General features: G+C 39.9%; 3 protein-coding genes across 8 annotated transcripts; all 3 read right to left on the bottom strand.

Annotated features, from left to right (window-relative positions):
* On the bottom strand, positions 1 to 4,563 carry LOC116199767. Of its 6 annotated transcripts, XR_004155600.1 has the most exons (5): positions 4,328 to 4,563; positions 1,216 to 3,570; positions 1,075 to 1,111; positions 563 to 903; positions 1 to 397 (listed from the first exon to the last, which is right to left on the bottom strand). XR_004155600.1 is itself a non-coding variant. In XM_031530248.1 (2 exons), the coding sequence occupies exon 2, from the start codon at positions 3,423 to 3,425 to the stop codon at positions 1,449 to 1,451; it is 1,977 nt and encodes a 658-aa protein (XP_031386108.1). In that variant the 5' UTR covers positions 3,426 to 3,570; positions 4,328 to 4,563; the 3' UTR covers positions 963 to 1,448. The 6 variants fall into 6 exon arrangements, 1 of the variants encoding a protein (XP_031386108.1); XR_004155597.1 differs by having other exon boundaries at positions 1,075 to 3,573; XR_004155596.1 differs by having other exon boundaries at positions 1,075 to 3,570.
* A 1,797-nt stretch (positions 4,564 to 6,360) lies between these two features.
* LOC116199965 (metallothionein-like protein 1) lies at positions 6,361 to 7,293 on the bottom strand. Its single transcript, XM_031530569.1, has 3 exons — positions 7,129 to 7,293; positions 6,941 to 7,027; positions 6,361 to 6,774 (listed from the first exon to the last, which is right to left on the bottom strand). Exons 1-3 carry the CDS (start codon positions 7,182 to 7,184, stop codon positions 6,684 to 6,686), a joined length of 234 nt encoding a protein of 77 aa, XP_031386429.1. The 5' UTR covers positions 7,185 to 7,293; the 3' UTR covers positions 6,361 to 6,683.
* A 2,951-nt stretch (positions 7,294 to 10,244) lies between these two features.
* Positions 10,245 to 13,606, bottom strand: LOC116199964 (protein TRM32-like). The gene is made up of 5 exons (XM_031530568.1): positions 13,449 to 13,606; positions 12,842 to 13,030; positions 12,550 to 12,635; positions 11,115 to 12,453; positions 10,245 to 10,908 (listed from the first exon to the last, which is right to left on the bottom strand). Exons 2-5 carry the CDS (start codon positions 12,996 to 12,998, stop codon positions 10,331 to 10,333), a joined length of 2,160 nt encoding a protein of 719 aa, XP_031386428.1. The 5' UTR covers positions 12,999 to 13,030; positions 13,449 to 13,606; the 3' UTR covers positions 10,245 to 10,330.
* Between the last annotated feature and the right edge of the window lie 1,869 nt (positions 13,607 to 15,475).

Raw genomic sequence — 15,475 nt, 5'->3', positions numbered from 1 at the left:
GACAGAGTAATTTCCTTAATTTTATGATTAAATCTGATAAGAGTAGCTTTCATGGGTTGGTAGTACTGTCACCTTTCAGATGAAAAACCGTTGTACCTAAAAAAGAAGAAAAACCAAGAAGAGCTAACACTTTCTCTGCCCCCAAAACACACAAATAATTAAAAACAGCAGCAGCAAGACAACTTAATTCCTTGCAAGCAACAGCCTCCGCAAATGTATTAAAAAATGCCGAGCCAAACCTCAACGACCTCTTAATATTTCACTGCACAACTCAAGTTTGTGGGACGTGAATAACTCTTTCACTTCAAAGATTCGGAGATGGGAAACCGATCGCCAAACGAATGGAATTGGCAGAATATCGTTCAGGCAAATAATGCATTTCCAGCCATCTTCCAAACTGCCAAAGGCACAATAACTTCACAAAGTGAAGATCTAACATAAGTATGCTCAAACTTCAGCTAAGATGTTTTCAGCACAATCCAGTAAAGAAACTTCATGTTCCATGGAGCTAGCCTACGATATGTTTACTCATAAACATTAGACTAATCGATGGTAAGAATACCTTGGATTTGCTTTCTCCATGATTTGCTCAGTAATAATGTCTACAAGTTCCTATGCCCACGGCACAGAATCCACTGCAGGAAAAAGTTTTGTTGGGTCACTTCTGGAGATCCTGAACTTTGAGCTTGACAAGGAACTTGGAGTTGTGTGACAAATGTATGAATTATCAACACTCCTTTTTGGATGCCTCAGCAACAGCTCAAAGTTTCTCTCAATATTGCACCTCTTGCAGTGGGATGGCTGGGAGTGGTTCGATATTAGCAGGCTCCCAAGTTCGACTGGGCAGTGATTTTATTGACTCTCAACATCTCATTAATATTTGATTTTGCAAAACTGGTGCACCTATAAATGCAAAGAGGTAAATTAAAACTACTGAGGAGGAGGAGAAAAAGTTCAAAGCATAGAGGAAGATCTATTCTTTAATAATGGATGGCAAAGTAAATTCCTGTACAATCAGAAAATAAACTGTTTTTTGAACCACTAATACATAAGAGGCTGTGGGTTAGAGCATACTATGCAAAGGCGGGAAATCAGCTCATCGGAGATTAGTCTGCAATGAGATGTCATCTTAAGACATAGCACACGAGGCAAAACCAGAATTCAATTTGCATGCTTCCTCTGAGGAAGCTTCGCGGAAGAATAAACAGCTCTCACCTCATAAACCACAAGCCATTCAGTTCGCTTTACTTCACTCCAAGTTGAAGCTTCTCACAACTCCCATGATTCACAATCACCTATCAAAACGCTCGGCAAGTGGCCTGGAGATCCCTGATTGAAAGCTGCTTAGAATCCGATAATATGGTTGCATATGCTTGGGCCAGAAGATATCAGGATCTCCTCCGCAACTTTTGTGAGGTCACGTTACTCCATCCTCAGACAACACTATATCAAACGGGCTCCCCTTTATCCAAGATCTCTTCCTTGGCATCTGCAACTATGTGAGAAAGTTCATTTGGAGTAGCTGCAGGGTCCAGCTCCTTGCAGCCCTTTGGGGCACTCGGTGCTTCCTGACCTCTATGCAAGAAAGAAGGAACATAATGAGAAAACCGAGACATCTCTTCAATTGGGATCTGCTTGACTTCTCTAGAGTCTAAGTGATGGTGAAACATTGTCTTAAAACCAGCAACTTTGACCAGGGGAACTACAGTTACTCCTAGTTCTTCATCAAAGTCTTCAAGAACCTCTACCAAATTGTACTTCTGTATTTCTTCACTCGCAGTCAGCTCGTTCCAGTCAGGACACCAGTTCCTATATAGAGCCCAAACATCTCCCTTTCGAGGAAATATACGAATGGCACAGCTTGAGCCTCTAGTCCACCGAACCTTATGAGAAAATGAATTGAGCGATTCAATGATCTCGCGTCTGCCCACTGCAAAGTCCCCACAAGTTACTGGGAAGCCACAGGTGGCCCAGCTTAGGAGGCCATTGTGATTGTAGGTCCTCGGAATGAGCCAACTAATCTGAATTTTGAAGGGGTTAGAAGAAATCACATTGTGGATCAGGGCATAACGACGGGGCATCCCATCGGCATCATCATAGGTAGCCCAAACCTGGTTCTCTGCAAAAGAGTTCTCCACGCGGTCCTTGTCAAAATCATGAAAATCAGGGTTTGGGACATCAATACATAAATGAAAAAAGAACTTCTTTATGGCACTATCCATATCCATTGGTTCGTTGAAGTTATCCCCAGTCGCTCTCTTATCACCATTCTGGTCCTCCTCTCGTGCAGTTTCCTCCACAGTAGACAATTTCCCCCCGTCCAATTTATTACGAATTTCCATCATAGCCTTCTCCATAATTATCTTCCTAAGATCAGGTTCAATAGAAGCCCTCATAGAACCGGGCTTGGGAACTAAAGACGAACCACATATTTCAGTACTGCCCATGGAGCTTGATACTTTCTTTTGGCTACTAAAGCTCATGTCATTCGCACTTCCTTTTCTCTTTGAAGCACTGGCAAGTGCACTTTTTCTTCGTATAGCTTCTTCTCTTTTCATGGCTCCCTGACCTTCCTCACGGTCCCTCTTCACTTTTGTATACGCCTGATGGAATGCATTTGCAGCAGATGAAGAACCCCCTCCAGAGGATGGGCCCCACTGGGCATTGGTGTGATGTGCTGCCTGATTGTCCTTGGGGTGGGAATGATTCCGGTGTTTAGAAGATCTTTGCACATTAGAAGGCGGCGGAGCTATCTCTATTGCAAAAAACGCCTTGTGACAATTGGGGCACAAGAGATTATGATTCAGGTAAACCCTCAGGTATTCGTATTGTGTTTTACATCGATGGCACACAGTCCAGAAGGTGTTTGCTTTTTGCTTATGGACATGTTGACCAGAATGGAAATTACTCTTGTGGGTCCTAACACTTGAACTTGCAGTTTTGCTAGAATTATGGAACCCATTAGCCCGAGGTGCAGCAGGAGGAACACCTCCATTCGGCGTCGCAACTTTCTGGGATAATATCATTTTGCTGATCCTCCTCTGGTCATATGCTGCCCTTTTTACCCTATCTGACAGTGAACTCCATGCCTGTGAAACAAGCTTAAAGGCCTCATCAGCTCCTACAGACTTGTTCTTATCTGGGTGCAGGGAGAGTGCAAGCTTCCTGTACTGTTTTCTCACAGTGTCGTCATCAGCCCTTGGATCCACACCAAGTATCCTGTACCAATCACACTCCCCGCTCTCTTTACTCTGTGCAGCAATATGAACATCAAGAGTGGATATCATTTGCTGAATCCCATCGAGTTCTGGATACAGGTTTTGGGCCTTTAGAGCAAACTTCATCGCTCCTATTGCATCCTTTGACGCAAACTTTTTCTCTGCAATTTCTTTCGCCCTGATGGCCTCGTCTTTATTGCAATCCATTTTCCTTCCTGACGGAGACCCGTTTGATTAATTACTACTGCACGAAGCACCAGCCACTTAATGAAAACTTCAGCACCTCATTATTGCACATGAGTTCAGCCTCCGGTCATACTTACAACGATAAAATCGTAATGTGGCTCAGTACCTACTTCAAGGAAGACAAACGGACCCCAAAAAAAAAAAAATCCAAGTGAGAGAACTTAAACTTACAGGGTATCAGCAAATCTATCAACAATTTCCACATCCTAAAATTGCTCGAGGCAAACACTTCTGACAACTGAAAGCATCACACAATTTTAACTGCACGATAGTCAAAGAGTCGGGGAAAAGAAAATCCCCAAACTACTAGAACGTTTAGGAGTAAAGGGAAAGTACATACTAGACTAGCTTTAGAAAAACTCCATGACTTGATACACGGATGCGGCACATATGAAACCAAAGAATGCTGGTGACAATCAGGCCTAAACTAAATAAGTGCCCAGGAAGCATGCATGATGCTACAATGAACCCAGCATGTATTCGATCCGGTGTAATCAAGATCAGTGATCTGACCCCGCATAACCAAAACCCTAGAACTACCTATCAGCACACTTACAGAGTCAATCGGATCAAAGAAGCGTTTCATATATATAGTCAACAACAATGGCAGGTTAGAATTCACAACAATTTCATCAAACACTCAGCCAGAACCTTCGGGGTGGGGGGAAGAAAAACCGAAATACAAGCAGAGTGATTTAACCGCTCGAGCAAATCCCAAGGACCCGGAATTACACTGAACACGCCTACACGACAGACGAAAGGATTGAACAATTGCCCGCATCAGATCTGTCCCGAGCTCAACAGATACGAACCTTTCATGCCACATAAACCCACGCAGCAATTGACAGAGACGAGAAACGTACCCAATTATTCCCTTGTTTGCTCAACTACTGCTCAGCTACAGAGCTTCCTCACACAGAGAGAGAGAGAGAGAGACAGAGACAGACAAACAGAGAGACAGTTGGACAGCCGCACGCCACAGCGGCTAGATGGTTATCAGCCCTTGAGATTGCAGACAGAGAGAGAGAGAGGGGAAAGGTGGAAACTTGGAAGGCCAAGCCAAGGAGGGGGAGGAGTGGGGACGAGGGGGAGGAGGAAGAGGAGAGGAGCGCTCCTCTCACGTACCGCCTGTACTTTGTCCGACAGTTGGCGGCTGAGATCAGTCCACAGTCTCGTTGCTTCTCAATCAACGGCCACGATGCTTCACACGTCACCTATGTCTATGTTAATTCATTAACCTAGTTATTACTGGCAATTTCTGGTACGACTAGTTATCCAATTTTGACTCGTTTGTGAGTTACCATATCGATCATCTTTAATATTATTGTTCCATTTTTGGTCCTTTGGAGATAAGTTGGATGAATCCAATTACAATACGAAGATGCCATGGATGGCAGGTCTAGCCGAGTAGTAACCGAGTCGCTTATGGATTTGTTAACCCTTAACACCTAACTCGAATTCGGGGTGGCCTAGCTAAAAGACCGAGGTCCGCGATAAATTGGGCCACCTTAGTTAAGTGTGTGGAATATAGGCCCGGCCCATTTACTTCTTTAGAATTTTGAGGGACATAATCTGCTTCCCTCTTCATTGCTTTTTTTTTTTTTCATCGTGTAATTTAATATTTAAAAGTTCAACAGATCTCAACTAATCCAATTATAGTCGGATTCACTCATTAAGAGGATAAAACTCTCTCGGTATTGGATTAATAAGACTAGTATCCAATACCCTATAGCGATAAACCGCTTAAACTAATCCATATTGGTCGCAATGCTAATGTGTTTTGTAGCAAAATAAAATGGTAAATAATTCTATCATATAATTACATTTTATTGGACAAGTGTCGATTGCCCCAAATCTATTATGCTGTGAAATTTCCATTTAAATTTGACCAAAAAAATCCAATGTGGCATATGGACCGGATTACTCTGCACAAATAGACAATGGTATTGGTTGTTCTTTGGTACAACGACCTTGCATTTCGGTACTCCAAGTTTTACTCCGAGTAACATAGAAATTTCCTATATGTGTGTGTGTTTTTTTAAATGTATAAAGAGATGTAACTGCCCCTATTTTTAGTGTTTTTAAAACATGTTACTTTTTGGTGTGAATCTTGTATTCAGATGTCTATTAGACCCTGATTAATTCATTTCGAGTCGGATTGGCCCATTAAATTGGTAAAGCTCTGCCAATATTGATTTTTTACATTCACAATATTCAAACCCGAAATTTTATTTAAGGGAACGAACGCTGAACCATTTAAAATTTTTCCTCCCGCAAAGATAGTTGTTTGATAATTAAACGCACCATGCCAGTAATTAATGAGATTTTTACCTCTCATACGGCTCCTCGTTTAATTCTTTCAAAATCATTGGGTCCTTTTCCTCGTTCGAGTTCCATCAATTTTAAACGGAAATTTCAGAACAAGTTATATATTATACAAAATTAAAATTACATTCTTTTTAGTAATTTCTTAAAACATGTGCTGACCTTCGAACATTCTCAAAATCATGTGGTATATGGTGCTATTAATCATAAATGTACGGCTACTTGTGATCTTTATTCATTACATCTCTTTTGGCGGTAATGTTCAAGGTTTGATGATATATCATGCACGCACCTCTTCTCATAGCGAGATTGGGAATGATACTTGATTCTACTAAGTCTGCACAATCTTTTTTTTTTTTCCCCTTCTTCTCATTATAGGTCTCAAAAATTGTTGCTGCGACTGATTTGCACCTATTTAGCAACTTAAGGAGGAGCCGAACTCTTTTCTGATTGAGATAATCTCTTAGTGGTCGAATTTCGAGTCCGTACACGAAACAGGTGGACTTAGACCTTACGACAGTCCCACATTACCAAACCATTTCATCACCAGCATCGTGTAATAATTTGAATGTAACAAGCAAAGCAACGCGCAAAGGCAACGCGGTTTTATTTTATTACAAACGGATTTACATTACACAAAACAAGGACTTGCCCTCTTAAGATAGAAGGCTTCTATTGTTCTTCACTTCAGCAGACGTACAAACCCACACTTCACTTCACACAATATGTTTATTGTAGGACCCACCAAACAGAGTAATTTCAACCAGAGCTGTTCTTAATCAATTACAGCAGGCATACATATATATTCCTGTAGTGTTACAAACCAGACACATTAAACTTATAATTATGCATGCTCTCATGGTTTGGCGGGGAGGCTTAATTACGATTGATTCATCAGCAGGTGCACGGGTCGCAGCTGCAGCTCGATCCGCACTTGCAGCCGTGGCCTCCCTCGGTGCTCATCTCCGGCGCCTCCTCCTTGTGCCTGACAAATAACACCCGCAAACCATATGTACAGTTATAACTCAGGACACACACACACACACACACACACACACACACACATATATATATTATGTTTTATATATTTTTACGGCTTCGTTAATTTTTATCTAGCTGGCTAGGAAAAAAATTGTACTCGGGGGACTCACATCTTGACAGGAGCAACTCCAGAGATGACGGTCTTGGCGGTGGGGGTGGCGGCCTCTGTGTAACCCAGGCTCGGGTTCCTCTTGCATCTGCATATATGCAAGTCGTGAACATATAAAGCTTTAATTAAGATTCGATGCGAATATCATCCATCTTAACAAGATTCGATTGACGAGGGAGATCAAATTACCCGCTCCCGCACTGGCATGAAGAGCCGCAGTTGCAGTTCCCGCCACAGCCCGACATCGTGTTATCGGAGAATTGCACGAAGAAGATGACTACGTATTTTCCTCTAAACTCTGTATTTGTGTTGTGATTGGTGTCGAATTGCCAGTCACAGTCTGCTGCTCTTTATAAAGGCTGGAGGTGACCCACCGGTGGGCATCCAGCCGTACACGCGGCTTCATCTTGAGATGCTTGCGTCTGCTTATACAATTACTATATATATAGGTATATATTTCATACAAGAAATTGCATTAATTTGCCTCTCCTTATCAACCGGTCAATTCAGCGCGTAAAATAATCAAATCCAACACACACGGTTGACATTATAAAACATATATTCGTTTTCGTTTATTATATGTATATATTATATAATACAATGCCAAAAGAATGGCTACATACAGAGATCATCAAATAATTAATGTGTTTGAAACTGGGACTGTGTTGGCAAAAAAAATAAAGTAATTGGAAATGTGAAGGTAAAATTTTGAAATGGTCATTCATCTATTCACCATCTTTTCTTTTCTTTTTCCTTTCTTTTCCAAATCTCGACTTATAATTTAGCATTGAAGCGGCCTTAATATTTACAAAATTAACGTAATATATAAGTCCGAAACATATATGAGAAAAGAGATAGAAAATAGAAGATTGTAACAAATGTAGATTTTATATATACCCACTTGGTCAGGGAATTAGAAAAAGAAAATTAAAGGCATGAAGCATGCAGTTCCTATAGAAGATATCGGGGAATATCATGATGAAAAATAATATTATTTCGTTGTTCGAGGTTTAATAAATATATAGGTATGCGTATATACAAGTGAGGCAATACTACGAATTATTGTTTGAGGCGGTCGACGACATGTTTGATTAGATCGGAGATATATAGTTTAACTGTGTGATTACCATTAGGACAACGGCTTAATTATTGTTAATTAACGAACATTCTGAAAGCCAATAAGTTTTCGATCTGCAATTCTGCGATTAATAATTCTTCTGATAGCTAGCTATTAGACCTTCCAAAACGATCGGCCTGTTCTGATATTAAGTCTAAAACACTGGACACATAGCGTATGTATGCCAGAATTAAGTCTAACTTGGGGCACAGTGGCGCTTTGCTGCGACAGCCTGATTGCAATATAGAAATATTACATATTTATATTATTATTTGTAAAATTACTATATTACATTATTTTTGCTAAACACCATAATGTTGTGCTAAGCACGAAATAATAAATCTTTATGTAACCAAAAGCTAATTCAACACTTTCAATTAGTTTTAATACGATACTTTAATTTATTGAATAAAACTTTCAATGACTGGATAATACATGAATTATTAAAGATTTACACACACACATATATATATATATTAATGATTTTTTTCGGTGTTTACCAGCATGAATTTTCTCTGTTCACAATACTCGAACCCAAAACTTTGCTTAAGAGGAATAAGTGTTGAACCACATGAACCAATTCATGTTAGTTATATTAACGAAATCTAAATACTACAAATATTGTAAATTTGTATTTTTTAGTATTAAGGTGGAAACCTGTTCAAACAAATTTGATTTCTTAGTTATGATTTATATACTGAGAGGTAGAACTATTTAAATAGAGAAAATAAATTAGAAAAAGGGAAGAGAAAAGAAAGGAACTATGTACCTATATGTGGTACTGTTAATAGTACAATCTTATTATCGTTATTCTAGTCGAAAATATTTTGAATTAAGTATTATTATTTATATTTTTATATCGTTATTTCTTGAATTACAATACCATATTGTAATGTTTTTGTAAAACTTCTATGCTATTGTAAAAAATACCAAATGTAACATACGAAACGAAAATTTGCTTCGACGATATTAGTGCAAAATATATAGATGCTCGAGTTCATCAACAAATGTAATAAAATTAACCGATTTTATAATATTATTCCTTTTTAAGATTGATTAGTTGAGATTTTACAAATCTATTACATATGATGTTATTTAAAAAATATATATGTAGAAAGAAGGATTTAATGATAATGAATTCTGCTTAAAAAAGAAAAAAGTAGAAGAAAAAATTGCAAGATTAGTTAGAGCCCGAGACATCATTAAAAAAATACTATAAGACTCTAATAGGATCAAATTCGTTGTCTCGTCTGCACTAATTTTATATAAGCAAAAATTACGCATAGTATCAATTTGAGAAAAATAAATATGCATGTAAATATCAAAATAATATTCTTCTCTATTTTTCCAAGATGAAATATGTTTAGTTAAATCTGTATGTAGCTAAAATATATTAAGTTTGAAATTTATTTAGAGGATGTAAAAAGAAATCAAAGGAAGGGACAAAGATGAAAAATATTTAAAGTTTATTGGAAAAATGTTTAAAATGGGGAATGAAAAGAGTAAAAATAGAAAAAAGAAAACTGAAGGACATGTGTCCTTATTTCCTTGCAAAGGATATAAACAACAGTTTTAGGTATATAAGATAAGCTAAGATGTTGCTTGAGCAGAGAAGCTCGAACTATATCCAGAATACAAACCTGTTATGGTTATCGTTTTTGAGATAACAAGAGATGGCATGAAACCGGACCGAGTTTCTGCAATGCCTACTGTTAAGTGCGTATCGGTACTTCCAAGCTTCACCATGCGGGATGAACCAAATTTCTGCATCGGCATGCCGTGTTACCCCATCGAGTATCCAGACATGGACATATATATTGCTGGCCCAGGAATGCATATTGCTTTCAGAGAACATGCGATGTTATCTCTGCTGTTTCCTCATGTTAGCTAGGTTCCTTTGACGTATCCCGTAGGCTGCAACCAGTAAGCCGGGACAAGCACGGAGAGTCTCACTATCATAGGGTGCCAGTTTTTCAGAATGTTAAAGGTTGTTCAGAGGCCAACGCAGTCTCGATACATTTCCGTATATGGCAGCTTTTAAAAATTGCGGTTCATCTTTTGTCGAGCAAATTTAAAGAATATCTACTGGCATGTTATGGACAATGTTGGACCGGATAAACACAACCGTTTTGTGCATTCCATCCTCATCAATGCACATTTTTCGGTTTTCGATCGAGTATTCAATCTGTTTGGTCAACCAAATTGTGAGTTGCATATATATATACGCACACATACAGGACATCAAGATCTTTAAATTGGCTATTCTCCAAACAACTAGTCGAAAACTTCATCCAGTAACTCATCGAAGATCAAATCCTCAAGCTCCAAGCCCACATATTTGCTATCAACCGTAACATTCATCCAAATGTCCGATCCCCTCTTCATATCTTGTGCTACTACATCGTTCAATGATCGGTTCATACCCGAGCTTAGTCTCTGATACCAGTATACTCTCTTCCAAACTTCCTCAAGAATCCTATATTTTTCTTTTGGAGAGGCCCTTGGGATGCAAATAGATGATCTCCTGCGAATCTCTACAAGTGACTCCTTGACTAAATCGAAGAGAAGTTTCCGATTGCATAAGTCAAGGTCGTAGAGTGGAAGAATGTCCAAGTCCTTCAATAAGGACGGACTCAGCTGATGATAATTAGTTGCAAACCATGTGGGGGATTTGCCCTCTACGTCGAACAAGCCTGATAGCTCCAGCAAGTCTCTCACGAAGTTGAAGTTTGCTTCTGCCTTTTTATCTAACCTGTAGTAACTCCGAATGACGTTCTCTGCATCATCATCAACATTCGGGATTCTAACGTTCTCGGTCGAGCTAATATTGTCATGCAAATTAAACCCCGCACCTATAAAGAGTAAAGATCATACTATCAGCTTCCTCAGTAATATAAAAACGTACTAATGCATAAACAGTCAATCAATTTATAATCGGTAAGACTGTGTTTTTGTTCTTCCCTACCAAAGACAATTTCACGACGAAGGACTTGACAGGATATATGGTGTTAAACTGTTAATCATCACATCAAGAAGATCCTTTGGATACGGAAATTACCTCCCGAGTGCGGGGAATATGTGGATCCTGCATCCCAATCCAACATAGCTGGCTCGATACTAGAACATCTGGTTTCTTGTTTGAGCGCGATGTTAACTTCTGAACCGGAGGTGCTCTCTGCTTCATTCTCTGGAATGTCTCTCTTCATCGTTAAGTTAGCTGAATCTTCGGGAGAATTAACAAAAGGAGTTGTAGTTCCTTCAGCTCTTTCAACGGCATCCGATCCTTTGTTTTCATCCACTTCACCAACATCGCACCTCGGATTAGATTTATTAGGACTGTGGCTCTCAGTATCTGCACTTGAATGATCCAACTCACCCAAGAGGTAATCAAATGAGTCAAGATCAGGCAGAGAGAGCCGCCTCCTGAAGATTTTTTTCCCGTGCCAACTAGAGCAAAATACGCCTTCTTCGTTTCTCAATGTAAGGCTCCTTGAATATTCCAGTTTAGCATCTGTGTTGAGACCATTCCCGAAGAGCCGAGCATATTTTTTGAGTGACTCATTCAAAGAGGATGTTCTCGACCTTTGTCCAAGCCTAACATCTCTTCCTCGATAATCTGCATAAGATTCGATCCCCTTCCTATTAGAACTTCCTTCATGATCCTGGTCACTGTCCTCCTGGAAATCAGCTCTCGCAATACTCAGGTCCTTTGATGCCGCCCGTGGTCTGGTGTCCCTCGGAGAGAGTGCACGCTTCAGCCTTTGCTTAATAAAGTTAAACCGCTTTACGATCAATCGGTTCCATCCCCAAAGATCTAACTTCTGCACCAAACCTGTCACAGCGTTGCTAGTTTTGTCAACCGCGTCTGGCTTTGTATCATTTTCAAGCGAATGGGAAGAAGCTGGAACAGATTCTTCCACGAGCCTTTTTACGGTATTGGAGAAGGACCAAGACTCACTTTCTTTGTGTTTACGTGTGGGAAGCCGGTAACAACTGGTGTTTGTAGTGTCGACCGCTGGAAAGGTCACAGATTTAGCAAATTTGGCCTTTGTAATCAAAGACTCGGCCGGATCTTGTAGAATCTGAAGCGCTGGCTTTTTAGTTTCTGCATCGTGTAACTTCTCATTCTCCGACTTCTTATCCACCGGATTTGTGAAACCGCAAACTTGACATGTTGTGTTGTCCCCGCCTATCTCATCAGGGGCCTTGAATGAGTTCGGATCCCGCAACTTGTTCTCTGTTGTGCCGTCTCTTTCAGGAAAGATAATGATCGGATCACCAAAACATTCAACATCTTTCTGGTTCTTTCCGCACTTCATTTCTTTACCCCGAAAACTTACGAGTGCCGGAACAGAAGTTTCAGTGAGGGGAATAGCCTTTGTCGGGTTCTCTAGCACCTTAATTTTCAGAATCACAACAATCGTTCAGCCAATGTACAACGTTACAAAAAATCTGCAAAAACTTGAAGTTATATTAACCAAACAGGAATTTACCACTATAGGGTCCAGTTCGGAGCTCATGAATGCTGGCCCTTCACCAGTCCCCGAGCAGATTGAAATAGTGTCTGGAGTTCCATCGCCTACATGTACATAAAGATTTCCGGCGTACAAAAGTGAAAGAAATTAATGAGGATTTAAATATCTACCGCGGTCATTGCTCAGGAAAACTTGAACTTTCAGACCTCTGCTCTAAATAAATTCTAACTGATTCAATTCAATCCGTAAAGTTCCGGTATGCAGCATATTTCTTCATTGACTACAGAGGAACGATACCAGAAATGCTTACTTGGATAGTATCTTCCTCCTTGATGCTTCCTTCGGAGAATGATGCTCCTGGCAGCTTTATTGTACCGGAAAATATCAACTATGCCCTTAAAGCAGCTCGTGGGGATCTCCTCGAAATCGCCATCATAACATAGTCTTTCCTCCAGGAGCATTCGCATCTTTGACGCCAGAGCAGACCAGGCGTGGAACCCTGAAACAACCACGAATAATTTACAAACTATAAAATTCATCGAAAGGAAGGGTGCAAATATACCAGTAGCTGTAATCGCAAGACTCCATAGTTTGAATGGTGATATTTTGGACAGGGATGCTAGAAAATGAGCAGGACAGCACATGGAAAAATATGACCCAACAAGAGGATAAATCCTAGCCTGGGAATCTACGAAAACGGCTTAAATAGGAAAGCTCATTAACAACAGTTCTACTAAATTGCTTGCCATATAAGTCTTGGCAAGTTTCCACACGAATGCAGAATGCAAACATTAATGCACGAAATCTGTTCTAAATAAGCCAGCACATTAATAGCACGCATTACGCTCCTCGAAACTCATAATCTTCGCCTTTCATATTCCACGCCATATTCGGGTTTTCAGTTAAAAGGAACTAACCTTCAGTATGCGAAGATTCGAACTCAAGTTAGTCTTACTGGAATGCTCTTGCTGCTGAGCCGGCGAGCATCAACGGAAGGTCTACGAACCCTGAACACAGTAGTCGGCAAGGACGACAAACCGACGAATGCACAAAGAAGTTCAAGAAATGAAATGGATTACAGCGTCCGAATTGCAATAAAAGGAAGAGCAACGGACAAGACAAAATGTTTAATTATCTTAAATTGGTTTGATTGGTTGACTTGATTCCGATTCGTTACCGTACACGGAAAAGAGGGAAGGAGGCAGGGGAAGGTCGTTGTTCGTCTTCATCCCCTGCTCCCGGTGCAGGAAGCTGCCTCACACGTGGCCTGCAGCCTACCACTGGGTCACGGTGCGCCTACCACTTCCGGCTTCCCGCGCTGCGGTTATGCTGGCCCCTTTAGTCCGCCCGGCCGTTGTGTAGCGGCCCAGCCCGCGGGCCCCCTTGATAGAAAAGAGCAAAAGGGACCCACGACAGTTAAAATTATGATGGACCGGCTTGGAAGTTGGTTTTTTTGGTAAGATTCTTAATCTATTAACTGATACTAATATTTAGTTTGGTTTGGATTTCGTTCTACTCAGAGGTGGCTTGGGGGTTTCTAATATGAGCAAAATCCAGTAATTTGTGAAGTACAACATGTATACATAAGTTCCATTATTCTTATGGTGTAAAGGATAGAATTCTTAGAGATAAATTGCCATTATGGTGACATTTCCAGTTGTTTTTACGCATTTTAACCTCTTTTAAGTGCCAAAGATCACACACGCCGACTCTCTCATCACGGTTCTATCACGTGCAACGATCCATATGATTTTCGTAAGATTAATCGCTTCCATGTATGAGCCTGACAAGTGTGACGTGTATGTTGAAAATCACGTATAAGCTGCTAAGATTAGATGGCCCATCATTCTTCGACCGTTACGACTGATAGAATTAGATGACCAAATCATCTTTTTCATTTATTTATGCTAACAATCATGAACACATAATCTTTGACTGAAATATAAAAGACATGGGAAGTTGAAGTTGCTCCATGCTGGAAATAATTGCATGGACTGACATCAGAAAACGGATTTTCACTCGTCTGGTGGTTGTTTGGCACTTGATGTGAAGCGTCAGTATACCATTCTCACATAGTCAATACTGAATTTACTACTAACAGTAGTTCTCTCTAAAATCTTGGAGTCGACTCTAAATGCAAAAAAAAAATCACGTCCAGAGAATTACTCTTTTGGTTTTGCTTTATCATCCATAGTCCATTTGAGGTTTCTGGTATAGGTGACGAGGAAAAAAAGAAAAAAACCAGCAATGACTAATGAGAGATATATATCTATAGGAATCGAGATGAGTTGATTTATATGATTCGGCGCTTGGTTCACTTAAACAAGATCTCAGGTTCTAGTCATTGTGAACGCATAAAGTACATGTTAGAATAGTTTTACTCCTTAATGGGCCGATCTGATTCCACTAGATTAACCAGGGCCCAATTAAGTTTCTAAATATCAGGTTGATGCCGAATATATATATATATATATATAGTAGTGGCTTAGCATAATCTTCTCAAAAATAAATAATTATAAATAAAAAAATCTTTGCCTTACCCACTCAATGGAAACAGCATATGGCTGTCCCTTTGGAGACAAAAGGGAGGATTTAAAGGTTTTTGTTAGACCAGGAAAGGCTCTCGATTGTTAATTGTTATATAACCAAAGGGAAGGTGGTGGGTCTGACTCAGTAGACCTCAAGGAAATCAACGGATAATATATATAGTTTGCGTTTAGAAATCATTGGCAATTGTTGTCTAGTCGATTATCACTCCCGATTTATATAAATTGATAGAAAATCACATGGAAAAAAAAGAATGAGATATGGCAGGTCTAAGAACATATCGGTGGTTGAATAGTCTATTGATGAAAGAATGTGATATCCCCAGTTTCTAGATGAGAAGACCACAAGTTAAGGGAGAATTATCAAAACTGCAAGACTGTGTTTGGTAGTAGACTGC

The sequence above is a fragment of the Punica granatum genome, chromosome 3, assembly GCF_007655135.1.
Source record: "Punica granatum isolate Tunisia-2019 chromosome 3, ASM765513v2, whole genome shotgun sequence".
NCBI classification, from domain to species: domain Eukaryota; kingdom Viridiplantae; phylum Streptophyta; class Magnoliopsida; order Myrtales; family Lythraceae; genus Punica; species Punica granatum.
The sequence above is the reverse complement of the archived record's forward strand: the minus strand, read 5'-3'. Positions and strand labels throughout refer to the sequence as shown.